The sequence below is a fragment of the Gopherus evgoodei genome, chromosome 6 (assembly GCF_007399415.2).
Source record: "Gopherus evgoodei ecotype Sinaloan lineage chromosome 6, rGopEvg1_v1.p, whole genome shotgun sequence".
NCBI lineage: Eukaryota > Metazoa > Chordata > Testudines > Testudinidae > Gopherus > Gopherus evgoodei.
In genome coordinates, this window is record NC_044327.1 from 4,682,839 (window position 1) to 4,706,112 (window position 23,274).

The 23,274-nt window shown below is 44.9% G+C and overlaps 2 protein-coding genes across 2 annotated transcripts in view; one reads left to right on the top strand and one right to left on the bottom strand.

The window, feature by feature from the left end:
* ABCA1 (ATP binding cassette subfamily A member 1) overlaps nucleotides 1–9,907 on the top strand; it is a 140,557-nt gene extending 130,650 nt beyond the window's left edge. Inside the window, 8 exon segments of the mRNA XM_030568016.1 lie at nucleotides 100–206; nucleotides 874–1,015; nucleotides 3,584–3,718; nucleotides 4,594–4,697; nucleotides 4,887–4,979; nucleotides 5,208–5,372; nucleotides 5,374–5,449; nucleotides 6,869–9,907. Coding sequence (XP_030423876.1) covers nucleotides 100–206; nucleotides 874–1,015; nucleotides 3,584–3,718; nucleotides 4,594–4,697; nucleotides 4,887–4,979; nucleotides 5,208–5,372; nucleotides 5,374–5,449; nucleotides 6,869–7,009 — 963 coding nt within the window. The 3' untranslated portion in view covers nucleotides 7,010–9,907.
* A 1,251-nt stretch (nucleotides 9,908–11,158) lies between these two features.
* Nucleotides 11,159–21,658, bottom strand: NIPSNAP3A (nipsnap homolog 3A). Its single transcript, XM_030568017.1, is given in 8 exon segments — nucleotides 11,159–12,123; nucleotides 12,230–12,316; nucleotides 13,165–13,314; nucleotides 15,100–15,158; nucleotides 15,160–15,256; nucleotides 17,549–17,659; nucleotides 17,662–17,754; nucleotides 21,536–21,658. Coding segments are annotated over 8 exon segments (732 nt in total). The 5' UTR covers nucleotides 21,594–21,658; the 3' UTR covers nucleotides 11,159–12,046.
* Nucleotides 21,659–23,274: the final 1,616 nt, after the last annotated feature.

Consider the following 23,274-nt stretch of genomic DNA (forward strand, 5'->3'; position numbering starts at 1 on the left):
TTCCTGCCTTATGCCTGTCATTGTCAGTAATAAAAGATTCTGCAGGCCAAATCGTGCACTCAGATACACATGGGCTCATATGGTCTTTAATGTTTTCAGTGCTTTGGCCTCCTGGGAGTGAATGGCGCTGGCAAGTCATCAACTTTCAAGATGCTAACTGGAGATACAGATGTGACGGGGGGAGAAGCTTATCTGAAGGGAAACAGGTGAGAAGACACTTCCCTCTGCTTTACACCAAAGAAAATCCTCTGCTTCTCCCCTTCCTGTGTGCTCAAATTTCCAAGCAATGTAACTCCACTGACTTTGCTAGACTGGCCCCTGCTTGCACCAGGGCTAAACCTGCCTAACTTTAAACATGTGCTCTGCTGAGTCAAGGTCATAGAGTAACATTTTCAAATGTACCTAAATCCCGAGTCACTTTTCAAAATGGGGCTTAGGGCTTGTCCACGCAACAAGTTACTGTGCAGCAAGCCACAGTACGAAACTTCAGCGCATCAGCTTGCTGCACAGTAATGCCTCGTGTGGACACTGCTCGAGCACAGTCAGAGTCCCGGAGTACAGCTTGCCTTCCTGCTGGCACTCCAGGACTTTCACTGTGCTGTAGCAGTCCTGGCTTGCCACACAATAACTTGCCACATAGACATGCCCATAGGGTCTTAAGTTATACAGGAATTTTTGACAATGGTACCCATTGTGATTAACAGTCACATTTTAAAAGAAATTACTGTGACCCCAAATTGCTTTTGGGATCCATTTACAACTTTGCCTAAGCCACTGGTGTTTGATACTTCCAGATCCCTGTTCTGTGTTCCCTACCTGAAAAGGCAATGGATGTTGCACAACGCTAACTATGGCTCTTCTCTTGCTTTACAGTATCTTGTCTAATATCCAAAGAGTCCATCAGAACATGGGCTATTGCCCTCAGTTTGATGCTATTAATGAGCTGCTGACAGGGAGAGAACATCTGGAGTTCTTTGCACTTTTACGAGGCGTTCCTGAGAAAGAGGTCTGCCAGGTACGCAAAACAGAAATCACAGACCCTGGCTGAACTGTTTACACATTTTTGCTGGCATGCATTCCATTGCCCATTTTAATCCGTCGGTTTGGACAGGATAGCAAAATTCTCATCTGCTGTATTTTTTCAGTACCAAACAAGGGAGGAATAGCTCAGTGTTTTGAGCATTGGCCAGCTAAACCCAGGGTTGTGAGTTCAGTCCCTGAGGGGGCCACTTAGGGATATGGGGCAAAATCTGTTGGATGATTGGGGATTGGTCCCGCTTTGAGCAGGGGGTTGGACTAGCTGATCTCCTGAGGTCCCTTCCAACCCTGATATTCTATGATTCTAAGTGTTCTACTTGTTCACTCCTACCTAGGACAACTATGTCCTGCCCAGAGCAGCTGATGTTACCAATAAACCTGGGTTTCAAGTCAGTTAAAACCTCCCCAGGCTTTTCCTACTGGTCACCATTACTCCTAGACTGATCTGTTGCTTTATTTGCTTATTTAGGGACAAATGATGGAGTCCTTATTACTGTTGCTGATCATTTACTCTGAGGAGTAGTCCCATTGAGTTCATTGGCAATAAATGCTCATCATTTAAAGGGCTTCCCAGGCTGGCCACTCAGAGTTTATAGGGACTACGTTACCATTGTTTGAACACTGACATTTGGGTGTTCCCAGTGCTGGAGCAGTCATTCAGGCCATTGGTACTATCAACTATTTGTATCAACTTACTCCCCCTCTGCTGTTGTTTTCTCATGCTGTCAGTAACGTGCACCATCTGGATCCCAAATGTGGTAGATATTAATAGAATGCTGGTCTGGAAATACTAATGGGCCATATCTGTGTAAAGGAGCTGTGCCCATTTACAGCAGCTGAGGATCTTCCCCAATCAGGTTAAGGGCCTTCATCTGCAGTGGTAGTATGTAGTAACTGCAAGCACCTTGAGGAATGAGCACACAATGAGTCATGTTACTGCAAGCCCACGGAAACAGTAGCTTGCCACCGAGTGAATTGGCACTGAGCATTATCCAAAGAGAGTGCTGTATAACTGGATCTATTTTTATTGGGGCCGTTAAGCGATTAAAAAAATTCATTGCGCTGTTAAACAATAGAATACCATTTATTTTAAATATTTTTGGATATTTTCTACATTTTCAAATATATCAATTTAAATTACAGTACAGAATACAAAATGTACAGTGCTCACTTTATATTTATTTTTATTACAAATATATGCACTGTAAAAAAAACAAAATAAATAGTATTTTTCAATTCACCTCATACAAATACTGTAGTGCAATCTCTTTACCATGAAAGTTGAACTTACAAATCTAGAATTATGTACAAAGATAACTGCATTCAGAATTAAAACAATGTAAAACTTTAGTGCCTACAAGTCCACTCAGTCATACTTCTTGGTCAGCCAATCACTCAGACAAACAAGGTTGGTTACAATTTACAAGAGAGAATGCTGCCTGATTCTTGTTTACAATGTCACCTGAAAGTGAGAACAGGCCTTCACATGGCACTGTTGTAGCTGGTTGATTTTCTTTTTTAGTGGTTCTGGTTCTGTAGTTTCCACATCAGAGTGTTGCTTTTTTAAGACTTCTGAAAACATGCTGCACATCTCGTCCCTTTCAGATTTTGGATGGCACTTCAGATTCTTAAACCTTGAGTCCGAATGCTGTAGCTATTTTTAGAAATCTCACATCAGTAACTTCTTTGCATTTTGTCAAATCTGCAGTGAAAGTGTTCTTAAAACAAACACGTGCTGGATCATCATCCAAGATTGCTATAACATGAAATATATGGCAGAATGCGGGTAAAACAGAGCAGGAGACATACAATTCTCCCCGCAAGGAGTTCAGTCACAAATTTAATTGACACATTTTTTTAACGAGCATCATCAGCGTAGACACATGACCTCTGGAATGGTGGCCGAAGCATGAAGGGGCATTCAAATGTTTAGCATATCTGGCATGTAAATATCTTGCAACGCCTGTTCTCACTTTCAGGTGACGTTGTAAATAAGAAGCAGGCAGCAGTATCTCCCATCAATGTAAGCAAACTTTTTGTCTTAGCGATTGGCTGAACAAGAAGTAGGACTGAGTGGACTTGTAGGCTCTAAAGTTTTACCCAGTTTTGTTTTTCAGTGGAGTTATGTAACCAAAAAAAGTTTGCATTTGGAAGTTACACTTTCATGATAAAGAGACTGTTCTTCAGTACTTATATGATGTGAACTGAAAAACACTATTTCTTTCTCTTTTTATCATTTTACAGTGCATATATTTGTAATAACAAATAATATAAAGTGAGCACTGTACACTTTGTATTCTGTGTTGTAATTGAAGTCAATATTGAAAATGTAGAAAAACATCCAAAAAATTTAATAAATTTCCATTGATGCTCTATTGTTGTAAGTGCAATTAATTGCGATTAATTTTAAATCAGTTACAATTAACTGACGGCCCTAATTTTTATAAATATTTTTCTATTTCCCAAAGACTCTTTACCTTCCAGCGCAGTAGTTCCCACCCATTGATATCAATTCAGAAGGTCACGTTGCCCTCTCTTCCTGTAGGTTGGCGAATGGGCAATTCGTAAACTGGGCCTTGTGAAATATGGAGAAAAATATGCTGGGAACTACAGTGGTGGCAACAGACGCAAGCTCTCCACTGCTATTGCCCTGATTGGGAGCCCTCCAGTGGTGTTCCTGGTGAGTTCACAACTCTTCATGTATTAACATTTTTTTCCATTAAAAAATAACCAGGTCTCAATGCTGTTCCCACTGAAGTCCAGGAAGTTTTAGCATTTGGCAATGAAGTATACATTTAAATGCATAACAAGTCATTTGTATGTGCAAAGAGCCAACTTATATGTGAACATGATATAGTTACATATACAAATATAGGGCAAAATATATGGCATGAGCTTCAGGCCTCTGTTTTTGGAAATTTGTTCCAGAGAGTTGTTTCCAATTTCTTTGGCAATGACCGTCTAGATTTGGATACTCACTAAGAATTAAGGATGATAGCCTGCCACTGCTTTATATAGAAAACTCCTTTAACTTCAAGGGAGTCCTGTGCATAGATGGATGATCAGATCCAGCCCTTTATTTATGAACAGTTTGAGGAAAGAATAGACAAGAAAGCAATGGTTTTCTCTCTCCTTTTGTGAATTCTTGAAAAAGAGCTGCTAACATCCATAGTATGTGATGATGGGAGCTACACATTCTGTTTAAACTAGAGCTCATTAATATTTTCCAATGTCGAAATTGATGACCAAATTTTTTAATTAGAGAAAAAAGTTTATAACATTCACAAAATTTGTTCCCCAATTTTGACCAACAATAGAGCTGAACAAATTTTTACTAAGTTAAAATTTCTAGGACAAAAATCATATTTTAAATTTTGAAAAAAAGGGGGGGGGGGGAATTTCCATGACATTTTTTCTTCTTTTAAACTTTTCCAGTAAAAATCATTTGGATGAGGGTGGGTTTTACTCTTCACAGTTACACTATTTCATATACAATGACAATGTTTATCAGTAGCATGTTATAGTACAACATGGTTTATTCAATGTTTTTTTCAGGATGAGCCAACCACGGGAATGGATCCCAAAGCACGCCGTTTCTTATGGAACTGTGCCCTGAGCATCATCAAGGAGGGGAGATCTGTGGTGCTCACATCTCACAGGCATGTAGTGTTCATTATAGTTGGGTATATACGGCATTGTATTTCTCCAGTCTGATTTCATTGCAGGTGGATTTTGAAATCTAAACATTCAGCTCAGCTGCTTCATTTCTGTAAATGCAGGTTGGTGTGATGTGGTGGTGGTGATTTCAGAAAATGCAGGGTTAAATGTTTTTTCATTGGCCCCCATAGCATGGAAGAATGTGAAGCCCTGTGCACTCGAATGGCAATAATGGTCAACGGGCGGTTCAGGTGTCTTGGCAGCGTCCAGCATCTGAAGAACAGGTGAGCGCTTTCAATTTGCTCAGGCCATAGACTTGTCAATGGGCCTGCTTTTCTAGGGCAGTTCAATCTGAACTGCTAGGATATTGACGTGAGTGATTTTTCTCCTTCCTCGGCTCTTATGTGGCTTTCTTCTTGCTCTTTAAGCTACAGGAAATGGCTGTGTATTTTAAATGACACCCCTTTTTCAAAGAGACTCACCTAAACTCCTCTGCTTGCTGCTGTTTGCAGGTTTGGAGATGGTTATACAATAGTAGTGCGAATAGCGGGGGCAAACCCTAACCTGAAGCCTGTTCAGGAATTCTTTGGGCTTGCCTTTCCTGGCAGCGTCCTGAAGGAGAAGCATCGGAACATGCTTCAGTACCAGCTCCCATCCTCGCCATCCTCTCTGGCTAGGATTTAGTATCCTCTCCCAGAACAAAAAAAGACTCCACATAGAAGACTACTCCGTTTCTCAGACTACACTTGACCAAGTAAGTTTCTAGTACACTGTGAGCCAAATTTTCCTCTCTTTACATAGCTGGGAAACTCTGAGTAACTCCACTGACTTCAGTGGACCTCCAGGGTGTACCTGGGAGCAGAGTTTGGCCATTTGTCTTCAGCAGAGTATTTCCTACATGGAGATTTTAACATGTCAATGAATCTCACCTTTGTAGAAAGGCAAATGGGATACTTATGTGAGGCCTAGTGGATAGAGCACTCAGGAGACCTGACTTTCCTTCCCAACTCTGCAACTAGCTTGGGCGTCACTTCACCTCTCTGTGTCTCAGTTTCCCCATCCGTAAAATGCGGCTAATGCTCCTGACCTCCTTTTATACAGCACTTTTAGATCTACTAATGAAAAGGGCTACATAAGAGCTAGGTATTATCATCATTATTGTAATTGGCTTATCCACTGCATCTTTTTCTCCCTACTCTGGACCAAACATGCAGGCTAAATGCGACATAAAAGCTAAGAGAAACACATTGGAGGGAGAAAGTATAGTCTTGCAATTGTACGGAACTGGACACTAGGATATGTGTTTCTGTTCCCTGTTCCACAGATATCCTGTGTGACTGTGGGTAAAGTCATTAACCCTCTGTGTGGGTGTTTCTTCATCTGTAAAATGGGGTTCAGAATGCCTGCTTACCTTGCAGTGGTCTTGTGAGGCAAAATTCATGTTTATAAAAGCCTTTGAAATCCTCAGATAGTACTGCGAAGTAATACTTTACAGTACAAGGTATATAGCATGCAGTAAACACAAGCGGTATTTATAAATGCAAGGTACATAGCACTGTAAAAATACATGGCACCTTCCAGGAGACTTTAAAAGGCAGAGCCTTTGCTTCAAAGAGTTTATAATCTAGCACTAGCACTATGCAGTACAGAAGTAGGAAAAGGTGTGAAGAGATCTGTGTTGAAAGAGTTTTGCGGAGAATGCTTGGCACAGTGGTCCCACTCTGGGGATAGTGGAAAAGGAGTCTGAAAGCAAGAGTGATCAGAAGCAAAGGGTGGGAGGAGGAGGATGCAGAGGGAGGTAGAGGGTTGTGAGTAGGAAGAAATTGATCAATAGGATGTTGAGCTCAATGCAGTGACCAGCGAAACCAGTGCAATGAAGAGGGGTGCAGTAGCCAGAACAGCTGATAAGGCAGCTGAGGCCTTTGGACAATGCTGCTTACTGTGTGGCAGATTTTTGATTTTTCCACCTGGGCTTTTCTTCTGTAACTCTATTTTAATTGACAAGAAGTAGATACTGGACTTAATCCTACTGCCCCTGAAGCCGGTGGGAAATTTGTCATTGGTTTAGAGAGCAGGGTTGAATCCATGGTAAACAAACAGTTCATAGAGGAAAACATCCTGCACTAAGCAGAACCCAAAGTGACTAAAGACTCCGTGACCCTTTCTCTTGTAGGTATTTGTAAACTTTGCCAAGGACCAAAGTGATGATGACCACACAAAGGACATGTCATTGCACAAAAACCAGACTGTTGTGGACATTGCAATCCTTACTTCCTTTCTGCAAGATGAGAAGGTGAAAGAAAGTTGTGTGTGAGCTACCCTAGGCAAGGACATGGTGTTGAACAGAAGGACGAGACAGCACACCATCCTTTGCATGGAATGGGATATTCCCAAAGGAGAAAGCTAGAGGATACAGAGGGAAAGACGTAAACTGGACACTCTACTGATAACCATTCAATGCAATGCAATTCAATGCAATGAAAACAAAATTCAGTTACAGAGGCAGTGCCTCTTGGAGTCGTTGTCTTGTACTGTTCTCAAGTGACTGACTTGAATCTAGTTCATTACAGTGTAACTCTGTGAAACTGTAGTATGGAACCCATTGGACACTGGGCTTTCAGCCATATTGTATTTTGTTCTTACACCATATACTTTTCCTAGGGTTGCAACAATCATTTATTGAGGAATCATGGCCAGTGATTATTTATTGATATTTTAAAGGTGTACACATTCATACTCTTAAAAAATTTTCATATTGGGAGTGGAATTTCCCTGGTGCTACATGCATTGTCAGCAATGAATGCACTGAAACAGTCAGTGCCAACCAGTTACCAAAAGGCACAGTGTTGTGGCCTTATTTTGTGGGGGGGGTGGGGGAGGGAACCACCTGACCGACTACTCTGTAAAGATCTGTATAGACTGGTGGAGGTCAATTGGTAATAATCCTAAACCACAAAGCATACCATATGTAGATGGTACGCAGAGATTTGATATCCTGTCTCATCATCCGCTGCAGGGGTGGCAGTGTGCACAACTGAACCTTGCAAATGTATGGGACTGTCCCACTACCATTGTGACTAATCATCTGCTCCCTAACTAGCCTTTATGTAGTTAAGTACTTTGCTGCTCCTCTAGAGTTACCACAGTAGTGCCACTGGGAAGGCTGCGCAAGGACTGAGTAGAGAGCAGTGGATGAGAAGCAAAACTAGTGATCAGCCTAGAGCAGCACTAATGCTGCTAATGCCAAGAGTAAATTATAAAACAAAAGATACCCTCTGCTATGTAGCGTCTATTCTTGAATTCCCGTTTGGCAGCAGAAAGGTAACCAGCATCTGAAATTTGCTATTGCTTCGCTCAAATGTGATGTCATTTCTGGCTTTGTCACTTAAACTGAAAACCTGAAGAGATGTCAATTTTTTTCAATAGTATTATTTATATGTCCTTAAAAAGGCAGCATAGTTAGGGTATGAAAATGCTTCAATTAGATCTTTAGCCATAGTGTAATTTATTACATTATGTCGGCATTGTCATGCTCTGTTTTCAGTGATAACTTTGTTATAGGCATGTAACATGGTCTGTGCAAATCCCAGATTATGTGTTCTCACAAGTATCACAAGTACCACTAGCCCTGGCTTCAGCTGCAACAATTTGCCTGAAACTCTCCTACATGGAAATTGAGATCTGGTTAGATTAATGTGCTGCAGTTTCAGTTCTTAGGTGAACCTAACCACAGAATATACTTTTGTTTGTGTGGGAAACCACCTCATTCAAGTTCCCCTTGGGAACAACTAGGCGCATAAGCCCCAACACCACAGTGACACCAATCAGTAATCTAAAGTTCAAAACTTTACAAAAAAATGTTTATCATGGTGAGAATCACTGACACCTTCTCTTGTCTGGCTGTGCCACGGGAGAACATCTGTACTAATGGGTTCCTTGAGCACCCCAGCTGTGCTTCAACCCTTAGAGCCAGCCTCAGCTCTAAGCACATGAGCAGCCCCACTAACATCAACAGGGCAACTCATACTTTATGGCCCATGCTGAACCTGGGCCTCAAAGTGATTTATTACCTCTTGATACTCCTCCATCATGACTTGATTTTTTTCAGTAAATGCCCTGAAGCCCTACACTAATAAATACAGAAAGTGCCATGAACTGATCACTTAACAGCATTAGGCAATGTGATGATTATTTATATACTTCCAAGCATCTTCGCATTGATAAATTCAGCATTTTATTAAATGAAACACTGTGCAAAGGGTTATGTCCTCACTGTACTTCTGCATTGGGATAAAGCAAACTAATCTACAGCTCTGCTAAAGTGCCTTTTACAGACTGTATTCATACTTTAATCCACAGAATACTGTTGTAGAGGGGAAAGGACAGAAGAAGGGGTTAGTATACCTCATTTCTTACAGCATAATTTGTATTGTACTTACAAGAACTGACTTCTACAGTATCCTCACCAAATGATTAAGAGATTAACAGTATACATTATATTTTCAGGAGCAGAGCTGTTATAAATATTGGGCCCAATCCTGCATCTGTAACTCATGATACCAAGGGCTGCAGGATCAGGGATATGATATGATTTTCAGAGTCAATGAACAACTGAACATTTAATACCTCTGAAAACCAACACCACAAGTGGCATTATTTCACAGTCTCAACAGAAGGACTACAGCTATAGACTCAATCCTGCAATGCACAGTGGGGTGTGCAAGTTTTGAGCCCACTGCAATGGGGTTTATTTTAAACCCATACAGATGGTTGCACGTTTTTGATGTATGATTTCATTTGCAATGGGTAGACTGTGTACTCACAATGTGCTCATTTCTCCTAACTCTGCCAAAGAAGAAAGCCTTGAAGAATCCTAATGCATAATCTGGCTTCTATGATAAAAAGAAAAGTTATACTAGATGTTAAAGGTTTCACACCTCTTCAGTCCCTGGAGATGTCTCAGACTCTTGTACATTTTTTTAATCTGTATGGAATCCAACCTGTGCCATACAGTTCTCACATACTGCTCTCACCCGCTGAAATTATTTTCAACTACTTCTTTCTGCCCTTGGAGCTGGATGTCAGGCAAAATTATCCAAGTGCCACATGTGTTACAATTGTGAACCACTCTGATAATAGAACTGCATTTAGGGCATTTATGTATTTGAAACAATGTTACCATTTACTGTATGCTATTAAATTGTTGCAACCCTTTTTGTAGTATATTTGTATTTCAGTAAGGACTATACATGTTATTTTTCCCAAGATAAAGTGCTTCTCCCCGTCCTCATCCACCCCTCCCTCCCCACCTAAAAAAAATACAGTTGGTCCTTCATTCCAAGCACTTTATGCTATCTGTAATGGGATCTATTTTTGCATTGGAATATCTGTTAACTTTGCAAAATCTAGAGATTTCACAACAAAACTTTTAAGTTAAATCTTTCAATGGACATTTTCATTAAAAATATATATATATGTATTTGCTACTAATTGTTTGTGGAATATTAGGCATTTTAATTGCCTTGTATTGAGTTCAAAAATAAAGTTGTAACAGCACTGTTCATCTACAAAAATTTGCTGTTATGCATTTACTGTTTAGAGCAGTGCTATTAATCTGTGACACGCTTGTTTGGTTTGTGATGTGAACTTCCACACATTAAGTGGAAAATTGTTTTACACCTTTCCCATGAACTGAACTGTTTTAGTCCTTTAATGCAAACAATATTAATGTAAGTTTTACTTCTGCAGTCTACTATGGTAAAGGTTAAATCTCAGTGTCCTGTGCCATGAAACACGTGGTTATTAAAACTTAATCCAGGTTAAGGTCAGAGATATTCAAAATTGATAGTAGCAGTGTAATAAATCAAATTCAAGTTCAAAGACCTAATCTAGCACTTTAAAAAAAAAAAATTCAAAGATAGGAAAACTGATCTCTGAAGAAGTCAGACTCTACTGAGTCTGACGTTGGTCCTACCATCCTGAGGATAGTGCGTATGTCCTCTGTAATGCAGTGTACATTTGAGGGCGCTATTACAGTTGACAACTTCAATCAGAGCCTATCTACAGTGCATACATTTGTCTTTACAAATGTTAAGTTGCATCCCATGGGCATATTTCCCCATTTACATTTGCTTTTGTTTTAAAACTAGGCTTTAGTTTTAAAATACACTGAATATCTCAACTTGTATATAAAGTAACTGAATTAACATCTTGGGGCAATGCTTTGTAAACTAGACCAAACTAGATTTGATTTTTAGTCCCAGACAGATGAGCAGTGTGCATCTACACACTCAGTGACTCCTTCCAGCAAGTTAAGGAACAAGATAACGGCTCTAAAGGAACTATATCTAGGCTGCTGGAACCAACATGTAGAACCTTCAGAATGCTGCTTATAGAAGTGTTACAGTCTCTTGACTGAAAGAACAGGAAGAGTTTTAGGCAAGTAATATGGCTATATACAACATGCAGAACAACAATCAATGCTTTTATTAGGCTTTAAGCTTTACAGTCTGGCAAAGCTTTCTCCAAAAGTATAGGCATATGTACTTTAGTGGACCAGTTTATCTAATACACAATCCATAAACTCTCAGAATTAATTAGTTCATTCATAATCGGTTTCAGCACAATAAACAAGTATTTGCATGGAGATGTGATCCATGTAACTTATTGTTCAGTCATAATTGAATAAAGGGCTGCGGACCCACAACAGAAAGAATTTAAGTGAATTGCAATACAGTAGTTCAAGTGAAAAAGGTTCTGCTGATACTTAAGCTGAGTTCCCTATATCACCACTTAACCAATTTTACTGCAACATTTTTCATACCTAATTCCAACCTCATTAAAAATAATAAATACCAGCAGACGCACCAGTGAGATGTATGGTCAGCATGCAAAACCTAGGTTAAGATTCCTGCTTTTTAGGGCAAGTAGTAACTGGGAAGATGTGACCTTCTCAGGAAGTAGCAAAGTACATTATACAGATAACAGCTCTCCGATCATCCTTGCGCTGGCATAGCTATAAGCTTTGGAAAGGGCCTTTTGCCTTTTTGTACCCATTCTAGAATACTTCTGCATGGATGCATCTTCAAGTGGCAATAAGATGAGAAATTCATGGCTAATATGAAGCATTTGCAGAGTTCACGGCATGGTGGGCAGGCCTTGAATTCTTATTATGCACAGAGTGCAGAGGACTACAGCTAAGATTAAGCATGTGAATTCAGGTTTTATCCACATACTGTAAACTGAAGAATATTTGGCTAGATTATATTGGTATTGAGACCCATATGACAGTTCAGGATAAAAATGCTGTATGAAAGTTGTGTTGTCTGCCATTACATCAGTTGGTAGAAAACTATTTCAATGGTGAACAAGGCAAAGGAATCAGAAGCATATTTTGCTGGGACTCCAGGAATCTAACACTCTCCCGCACTGAAATTAAATACACAGAATTAGGTAAAACAAGACAGCATTCTTAAATTAACGGTATTCTGACTTTTCAGTACACATGCTGAAAAGAGACAGCCTTTTTGCTTACCAGCTGCTACCACCCTGGCGTCCTCATGGGCATAATGCCTCCCTGCTGCACGGCTGTCAGGGTTCTCATTCCACCAGAGCACATGAACTGTGAAAACAAGAGCATACCAAACTGAAGAGTAAAACCGTAGCTAAATTACAGTATGAAATATCCTACAGGTCCTTTGCTCTGTTCTGAAATCCTCCACCTAAAAGCAGCAATTCATCAAACAAGACATTCCTTCTGCAGAGCTTTTCTCGTGCTGATTTTTAACACTGCATTTTCTAACCTTTTAAGCCACAACTCCAGTTTCAGCAAACTGTCTTTAGACCCCATGTCAAGCTGAATTCAGGTAGACAGTGTACAGGATTCCAGGGCAAAAGAAACACTGGATCTGACTGAGTAGACGGTTGCGTAATTCCATATGCAGCATCCGTGATACTAGCAGGGCTATCCTGGTGCATGTGCGCCCTTCCATGCATTTACAGTGATATCAGAACTAGTGCCAAGATGCTGCTCCTTTTCCCCTGGTAATTTGGGTGTATTTGAGAGGAGGAAGTGATCCATAAGCAAGCATGAGCCAGACTTATTCAATGATTCAGGGCTTGCTTATTGGCATGATGTGTATATATGGAGTTTCAATTCCCCACAGGGCTAGTGCTGGCACTGGTTTCTAGCATGCTTACACTGAGACAAGCACCCCATTATCATAATACCAGTGCTCAGTGCTAGCATCATGGATGCTGACTCTGGGCAAGTAAAGTTACGGTGACAGAAATGATAAGACACCACAGTTTTTGATGAGCTGAAGCCATACAAGAGGCCCAGGATCCAAAATGCAGCCTCCAAAGTTGCAGTTACATTAATCAGGAGACTGAACACTCTCATAAGTATTGCTGATTTTCACCTTTGCCCCTCCGTGCCCGTGACATACTGGAAACTGACTAGTATCGTACCTCTGTTAAGTAATCCATATTCTGTGTGGAAAACACCAATCAGCTTCGTGTAGCCTGTATTGAGATGAGCATTGATTGCAGCTCTGAACGATTGGCCCCACAGAGCCGGCCCACCAGGCTTCATCTGAAAAGTTACCATCTCATACACCCCTGATGGAAAAAGAATACAGCAGTACAAGCCATGAAATGTCAAATTAATCATCTGATTCTCTAAAAGGTATGAAAATCTTACAAGCCATCCTCACATTTATTGTCATTCAGTTAGAGCAGTAACTTCCAACTCTTTGGGGTTAGTAGACCAAAATATTGCTTCAGAGGGTCCCGAGATCCAACATGTCACACAGAAATACAGATCACAGAAAAGAAAACAATGAGAAGTTCACTGAATGATCCTGCACAGATGCAGCCATTTCAAAGAAAGGGAAGTGAAGCCATTTCAGGTGAACACCAGTCTCTTTTCTCCAGGATCTATGAATTCAGCATTCAGATGACTAGAGACAACAAAATCTCTTGAGGCTATAGAAAGATGAACAATGTGAACTAGCCCAGATCTTACTAGCTTTTCTGAAACTGATAGTGTCCTTGGTGGTCAATGTTACTTATGACATAAACACTACATGAATCTTGGCAGCACCCATCACAGCAAGAGGTGTCCAGAGACCAAAGCAGCAAGCACTGACCAGATGCCTCGGACAAATGTATCAGCTCTATCCTTCAAGGATCTTTCCTGTTTGAGGAGGAACTACAGAAACAACAAGGTTTACAGACAAGACTCCAGGCTTGCTGCAAGACATGCCACCTTTAACATTAACATTCCAGGGATTACTCTGTATTGACACCAATGTAAATGTGATCTCAAAACAAAAACGCTAATATAAATCAAGACAATTGCCACCAGGCAACAGATCCTCCAACACTGGACAGCATATAAATTTTAGCTCCATTCTACACATAAATGGAAGGCAACAAATTGACATTTTTGAATAATCAGTTACCTGCTTACTTTTAACAAAGTTAGTCAGGGTTTATCCACCTGTTAACTAAACCTAAATAAAAGACCAAGAATCCAAAACTCACTAATGTAGACTGAAGGTTCTTTTTTATACATACGTACACACACACACACACACACAAATACCACACATTAAATCTAGGCTAGTTTGGAACAATTCCGTGTAAATAAACAATATGATGTTTGGATGGCTTGATAAATAGATGGATGAACAGTTAAAACTGGCAACACTGTTACTGAAGGATTAAAGAAGATGTAGATAGGAAAATATTTGTGGCCAAAATGCCTTATAAAAAACACAATAAATTCTGTATGAATGATACATATTTACCTCATAAAAGGTAGGTTTTTAAAATCATGATTATGACAAAACAAGAAAAAAACATAGTTCCTAAACTGACAGAGAAAAGTGAATGGATTTGTGAAAAATCTGAGTGTCATCTGCTAATCTGACCTTGTGGGTGAAATTACACTAAAACCTGTGACAATCTTATTTTCTTTTATACTGTAAAACATGGATTCTGCAAGTGAGAAGGGATATTGGATTGGCTTTTAATATGTCTAGAAAATGCATTCCCATACTTTGAGCAAATAAGCAAGTTAAGAGAAAAATATTCAGAGCACTGCTGCAGGAGGAACAGATTGCTCATTTTAGCTGTTCATCCATCCAATTTTCCAATTCATTCCCAACCATACAGCACAGGGCTTTAGCCACCAACTCATGAAAGTACAAGTACACACACACACACACACACAGAGGTATGCTGTGCCCTTCCCTAACTTACATATTCCTGTAAAACAAAGCCACTGCTGAACTTTTCCCTAGCCTTTTACACAATATAACATTTGGTTAAAACATAAAGCTATTTCTCATCGAATCCACATGGATAGCTTTAATCAATACAAAGACAGATAAAGCTCACCCCCTTCCTTTGAAGGCTTCCCAATCTCACACCAAGGTACCAGGTAAACAATTTCATTGTTTATTCAAGAAGGGCAGAGCTGGAGAGAGGAATTTTCCTTGCCATTCTTTATCATTGGCTAGTGCTTTCCGGACTTCGGCTCTATGGACAAAGTTATCTACAAGAAAGGGAAAGACATATTAAAATTCTATATTCAGTTCTGTCAGACTGGATTCAATTAAAATAAATTTATTATGAGGAGACAGAAACTATTCATAAAATCACAGAAGATTAGGGTTGGAAGAGACCTCAGGAGCTCATCTAGTCCAACCCCCTGCTCAAAGCAGGACCAATACCAACTAAATCATCCCAGCCAGGGCTTTGTCAAGCCTGCCCTTAAAAACCTCTAAGGATGGAGATTCCCCCATCTCCCTAGGTAACCCATTCCAGTGCTTCACCACCCTCCTAGTGAAATAATGTTTCCTAATATCCAATCTAGACCTCCCTCGCTGCAACCTGAGACCATTGCTCCTTGTTCTGTCATCTGCCACCACTGAGAACAGCCTAGCTCCATCCTCTTTGGAACCCCCCTTCAGGTAGTTGAAGGCTGCTAACAAATGCCCCCTCATTCTTCTCTTCTGCAAATTAAATAACCCCAGTTCCCTCACCCTCTACTCATAAATCATGTGCCCCAGTCCCCTAATTTTCACAGGACTCGCTCCAATTTGTCCACATCCTTTCTGTAGGGGGGCCAAAAACTGGACGCAATACTCCAGATGTAGCCTCACCAGTGCTGAATAGAGGGGAATTATTACTTCTCTGATCAGCTCGCAATGCTCCTACTAATGCAGCCCAATATGCTGTTAGCCTTCCTGGGAACAAGGGCACACTGCCAACTCATATCCAGCTTCTCGTCCTCTGTAATCCCCAGGTCCTTTTCTGATGAACTGTTGCTTAGCCAGTCAGTTCCTAGCCTGTAGCGGTGCAGGATTCTTTTGTCCTAAGTGCCGTACACTGCACTTATCCTTGCTGAACCTCATCAAATTTCTCTTGGTCCAATCCCAATTTGTCTAGGTCACTCTGGACCCTATCCTACGCTCCAGCATATCTACCTCTCCCCACAGGTTAGTGTCATCCGTGAAGATTCAAAAGTTAAAAAAAAAAAAATTACCCCAAGTGAGAATTTAAGTGACCACATAAGAACAGTTTAATTTTCTTCAGGAATATCCTCATTTGCCCTCAGAGTTAATCTAACAACTTTCAGAACAAACCAAACTTCCAAGCAAAATTCACATCAATATTAAAATAGGGTTTTTTAACAAAAGCTGGTGGCCACAATCACTCTTAGTATCTAGAAGTTGGCACTAAATTTTTCATGTATACACTTTCTATACCTACTAGATATTTGGCTGTTGATACAAAAGAAGAAACCCTAACCTGAAGAAATGGAAATAAGTAGTGGTTTAGCCTTTTCCTTAAACAAATTTGCTTTAGTCTTCAAACTATTCATACGCACACTTTAACCTGAAGGACCCAATCCTGCTTCCACTGAAATCAATTTTAACAATTCTCATTGACTTCAATAATGCAGGATCAGGCCCTAAATTTGAATGTGTACTGCAATAAAAAGTCTCAAATGCAACTCCTCCATTAAATATTTTAGAGGCCTACAAGACTGTCTAGCATAGAGATATCAAAAATGCTTCACCTTAATTCTGCAAGTACAGTAGAACCTCAGAATTATGAGCTGACCAGTTATCCACACACCTCATTTGGAACCGGAAGCATGCAGTCGGGCAGCAGCAGAGACCAAAAAAAAAGGGCAAATCCAGTACAGTACTGTGTTAAACATAAACTACTAAAAAAATAAAAGCAGCAAAGAGTCCTGTAGCACCTTATAGACTAACAGACGTATGGAGCATGAGCTTTTGTGGGTGAATACCCACTTCTTCCGATACATGCATCCGACAAAGTGGGTATTCACCCACGAAAGCTCATGCTCCAATATGTCTGTTAGTCTATAAGGTGCCACAGGACTCTTTGCTGCTTTTACAGATCCAGACTAACACGGCTATCCCTCTGATACTTAAAAAAATAAAGGGAAAGTTTTAAAAAAAAGATTTGACAAGGTAAGGAAACTGTTTCTGTGCTTCTTTCATTTAAATTAACATGGTTAAAAGCAATATTTTTATTCTGCACAGTAAAGTTTCAAAGCTGTATTAAGTCAATGTTCAGTTGCAAACTTTTGAAAGAACCACCATGTTTGTTCAGAGTTATGAACATTTCAAAGTCACAAATCACCTCCATTTGAGGTGTTCGAAACTCTGAGGTTCTACTGTATATGTTTTCAGTTGTCAGTATAGGAGCTATTCTCTTACCATTTATTTATAAGAGCCCAAGAGAAACATCCTGTTTCATCTGTCTAATGCACATGACACACAAGAGCAATATGAAGTGATGCTGTGCATACCAAACTTCCAAATATGGATGGCCTTATTCATGCCCCCAAACTCCACAGTCCAGAATCCAACCATTTCTGAATGAGCTGCACGAAGGTGGATGTGTTTATTGACCAATTCCAAAACTCCTTCATCTTGGATGGCTTAACATCATAGGTACGAATTTCATAAAACGTGCCATCATTTGCCTGGGCCCTGTAGCCAAAGATGCATGGACCTAAATAGAGAATGTTAAAAAAATAACTAAAATTATTTCTGGAGTCATAAAACAACCTGCCACTTTGTTCTAGATTTCAGGGCATCTCATTTCTAGATAGAAGCTGGTAGCAATGCCTATAATTTAGCCTGCCTAATACTTTCCATTGTAAAGGATTCCTGCCACCTTTTGAGCAGCTCTCTCACTTCCATTGTTTGAAGCAGGCCTTTAATACTTGGCCAGGGATAGCCCTCAGGCCACTGAAGTATCTTTTCTTTGTCCAATGAAATTCTGATCAGTTCTTGCTGAGATATTAACTGTTAAAAATCGGCACTTCTCTTCTCTCATTTCCTTTCCTCAGGAAGGTTTTGGTGGCATGTCAACAGGGCTGGCTCTAGCCATTTCACCACCTCAAGCACAGCGGCATGCCGTGGGGGGCGCTCTGCCGCCCGCCGGTCCCGCAGCTCCGGTGGAGCATCTGCAGGTACGCCTGCTGGAGGTCCACCGGAGCTGCCTGCCGCCCTCCCGGCAACCGGCAGAGCGTCCCCCACAGCATGCTGCCCCAAGCACGTGCTTGGTGCGCTGGGGCCTGGAGCCGGCCCTGCATGTCAAAATGACAACTAAACAGGAGCCTTCTGAGGCCAGGCTGATGTTGCTACCAAAGCAGAAGCAGAACCAACACATAACGTACTGGGATCATCAGAGATGTTACAGCAGCTCCCACAGATCTAGCCCATGACCGCATTCACTTATCACCCCTAACATAAGAACAATCAGACCAATGGTTCATCTAGCCCTGTATCCTGTCTTCCGATTGTGGTCAGTGCCAGATGCTTCAGAGGGAATGAACAGAACAGGGCAATTATTGAGTGATCCATCCCTATCATCTAGTCTCAGCTTCTGGCAGTCAAAGGTTTAGGGACACTCAGAGCACTGGCTTGAGTCCCTGAGCATCTTGGCTAACAACCATTGATGGACCTATCCTCCATTAACATCTTTTTTGAACCCAGTTATAGTTTTAGCCTTCACAACATCCCGTGGCAATAAGTTCCACAGGTTGACTGTGTGCTGGGTGATGAAGAACTTCCTTAAATACACCGCTGCAGGAACCCGTGGTACACAAACACCTTAAAGCGCATTGCATACGGTATAGATAGCCATTAAGGGAAGTTTAGGTTGGATATTAAGAAAAACTTTTTCACTAGGAGGGTGATGAAGCACTGGACTGGGTTACCTAGGGAGGTGGTGGAATCTCCTTCCTTAGAGGTTTTTAAGGTCAGGTTTGACAAAGCCCTGGGGGATGATTAATTGGGGACTGGTCCTGCTTTGAGCAGGGGGTAGGACTAGATGACCTCCTGAGGGCCCTTCCAACCCTGATATTCTATGATTTAAATAAATTTGAGGGTATCCTAACTTTAGTCTTGATGGAGATATCCCTGGATTCCTTTCAAGTTCATTGTTTCTTAATGCAAGAAGGTTGGCACACAAATTTTAAACCTGCATGTATTCTGAGCAACCACAATTGTGCAATGTGTTCTCATTTACCCACTCAATGTCAAGATTCAAAAGGACAAAAAAAAGATTCAGAGAACCATAGAGGCAAACGGTGAATCAGCTCAAGGTCACAGAGATATTGACATTTCAATAAGTGAATGCCACTGTGCTATCAGGCTGTACTGGCAGAGGAGAAGCTGGAGTTATCTTCAGCGTGAAGGTGTAAAACCCACAGTGTGGCTGCCATTGCCACTCTTTTGAGTTTGAATCTGAGCTTGCTTTACAACAGATTTTATAGATATAGATATTTAAGAGTCCAACTTTCTATTTATGGACTCGATTGGAAGTGAAACAGTGAAAATGCACCTGGCACATGTAAGTTACTGCAGGGAGTGAGAGCAGGGAAAGGGTAATCCAGGGAGGGCAACAGGTGGCTCTTCAGAAGTTAATATGCAGCTTCTTGTATGGGCACTGACTCCAGGGCTGCGCTAACTTTCTGATGTGCTGGGGTGGTCACTGCTCAACCCTGGCTCTGCCACGGGCCCTGCCCCCACTCCACCCTTCCCACCCCCTCCCTGAACCTGCCATGCCCTCGCTCAAGGGCTGCCAGTGGGCAGACGGTGCTGGGAGCCGGGGGTGGTGAGCTGATGGGAGGCTCTTTGGCAATGCACATTGGTAAATTCTGGCTCCTGCTCAGGCTGGCCACCCCTGCGGTAACCCCTTCTGTATGTTCACAGACAAGTAAGAGGGCTGTGCAGCCCTCACACAGGGCTGGTTTCATGAGTCACTAAGGACTAGGACAGTAACTCCTTACTGCCTGCACTGCGCAGCAGCCACATGGCCTCCAGTCATCTGCAGGGGCAGCACAGGCTCAGCTCCCACTTCCTCTTGCTCCCCCTTCATATCCCCTGGGTTCCCTCCCCTCTCTTGCCCATGCCCCCATAATGCCATGCCACCACCCCCTCCATGCCTCTATACAGCCTCACCCCTATACTGCCGTGTCCCTCCCCCACACTGCCATGTCCCTCCTCCACTCAGCTCCATGCCCCTATACTGCCTTCCTGCTCCCCACATTCCCAACACACATACACTGCCTCACCCCTCCCCACACCCCAGCCCCCTCCCCTACGCTGCCTCACCGCCTCCCCGCACCCCGGCCCCCTCCCCTACGCTGCCTCACCGCCTCCCCGCACCCAGCCCCCTCCCCTATGCTGCCTCACCCCTCCCCAACACCCCAACCCTCCCCACATCCCAGCCCCCTCCCATGCACTGCATCACCCCTCCCCACACCCCAGCCCCCTCCCCTACGCTGCCTCATCACCTCCCCACACCCCAGCCCCCTCCCCTACGCTGCCTCATCACCTCCCCACACCCCAGCCCCCTCTCATGCACTGCATCACCCCTCCCCACACCCCAGCCCCCTCCCCTACGCTGCCTCACCACCTCCCCGCACCCGGCCTCCCCTACGCTGCCTCATCACCTCCCCACACCCCAGCCCCCTCCCCTACGCTGCCTCATCACCTCCCCACACCCCAGCCCCCTCCCCTACGCTGCCTCCCCAGCTCCCCACCCCAGCCCCCTCCCCACACCCCGGCCCCCTCCCCTACGCTGCCTCATCACCTCCCCGCACCCCGGCCCCCTCCCCTACGCTGCCTCACCCCTCCCCGCACCCAGCCCCCTCCCCTACGCTGCCTCATCAGCCCCACACCCAGCCCCCTCCCTACGCTACCTCATCACCTCCCCACACCCCAGCCCCTCCCCTACGCTGCCTCACCGCCTCCCCGCACCCCCGCCCCCTCCCTACGCTGCCTCACCGCCTCCCCGCACCCAGCCCCCTCCCCTATGCTGCCTCACCGCCTCCCCGCACCCAGCCCCCTCCCCTACGCTGCCTCACCCCTCCCCACACCCCAGCCCCCTCCCCTACGCTGCCTCACCCCTCCCCGCCCCCAGCCCCCTCCCCTACGCTGCCTCATCACCTCCCCACACCCCAGCCCCCTCCCCTACGCTGCCTCACCCCTCCCCGCACCCCAGCCCCCTCCCCTACGCTGCCTCATCACCTCCCCACACCCCAGCCCCCTCCCCTACGCTGCCTCACCACCTCCCCACACCCCAGCCCCCTCCCCTACGCTGCCTCACCCCTCCCCACACCCCAGCCCCCTCCCATGCACTGCCACGCCCAGACCCCTATACTCCCTCACCCCTCCCCCAACGCCCCCTACACGGCCATACTCTTCTCCATGCCCCTCCCTATGCCTCACAGCACCAGACCCAGCCGCCCCTCCCTCCGGCGGCCCCGCCCGGCCGTTACCTGGGGGCAGCCCCAGGCCCCGCGCCCCCCGCAGGAGGAGGGCTCGGAGGCCCAGCATGGCGCGCGGCCGGATGCCTATGCGCGCGCACAGAGGAGCTGCGGCGGCTCCACGCAGGACTGGGGCGGCGGGTAACACGATGGACAAGCCCCGCCCCCGCCGGGCTTTCTCCGAGCGAAACGGCTGCGCAGGGGGCGAGGGGCTCTGTGCGCATGCGCTACACGCAGCCGATCTGGCCTTGAGGGACATCGCCCCTGCAACGGCCCCCGGCTGGCGGGGGGTGGCAGCTGACAGCCGCGGCAGCCCCACGGGGGGGGGTCTCCCGCGGCACGGGGCCCCGAACTGGGCGGCGTGGGGGTCTCAGGCACCTCCACAGCCCCCCCTGCTCCCTGCACCCCCGCACCCCGCCCAGCGCCCTACAGCCCCTGTCCGCTTCCACACGCCGCACCCCCTATCCCCAAAACCCCCCTCCAGCCCCTGTCCGCTTCCTGCACCCCCTGTCCCCAAAACCCTCCTCCAGCCCCTGTCCGCTTCCACAACTGCACCCTGCGTCCCCACAACCCCCCTCCCCTCCAGCCCCTGTCCGCTTCCTGCACCCCCACACCCCTCCCAGCGCCCTACAGACCCTGTCCGCTTCCACACCCTGCTCCCCCGCCCACCCCTGTCCGCTTCCTGCACCCCCACGCCCCGCTCGGCCCCCTACAGACCCTGGGTATGTCTACATCTACAATTTTGCAGCGCTGGTTGTTACAGCTGTATTAGTACAGCTGTATAGGGCCAGCGCTGCAGAGTGGCCACACTTACAGCAACCAGCGCTGCAAGGGGTGTTAGATGTGGCCACACTGCAGCGCTGTTGGGCGGCTTCAAGGGGGGTTCGGGGAATGCTGAGAGCAAACTGGGGAAGGAGACCAGCTTCGCCGCGGTTTGCTCTTGTGTTCCCCGAACCCACCCTGCAAAACCGCAGGGAAGGAGACCTGCTTGCTCGGGGTTTCGGGGAACGCTGAGAGCAAACCGGGGAAGGAAGACCAGCTTGATTACCAGACGCTTCCTCAGGTATGCTGGATACCTGCTTATTCCACGGAGGTGAAGAAAAGCGCTGGTAAGTGGCTACATTTGATTACCAGCGCTGGATCACCAGCGCTGGATCCTCTACACCCGAGACAAAACGGGGTACGGCCAGCGCTGGAAACAGGAGTTGCAGCGCTGGTGATGCCCTGCAGATGTGTACACCTCCTAAGTTGCAGCGCTGTAACCCCTCACCAGCGCTGCAACTTTGTGTGTAGACAAGCCCCCTGTCCGCTTCCTGCACCCCACCCTCGCCCAGCCCCCTCCAGCCCCTGTCGCTTCCTGCAACCCCCACACCCCGCCAAGCCCCCTCCAGCCCCTGTCCGCTCCTGCACCCCCAACACCCCGCTCAGCCCCTACAGGACCCTGTCGCTTCCTGCACCCACACCCCGCTCAGCCCCCTACAGACCCTGTCCGCTTCCGCACCCCCACACCCCGCTCAGCCCCCTACAGACCCTGTCCGCTTCCTGCACTCCACACCTCGCCCAGCCCCCTCCAGCCCCTAGTCTCTTCCTGCACCCCCAACCCAACCCAGCCTCCTACAGACCCTGTCCACTTCCACCCCCTGCTCCCCCACCCATCTCTGTCCACTTCCACACCCAGCACCCTGCATCACCACAATGCCCCTCCAGCCCCTGTCCGCTTCCACATCTCGCACCCCCACACCCCCCAAGCC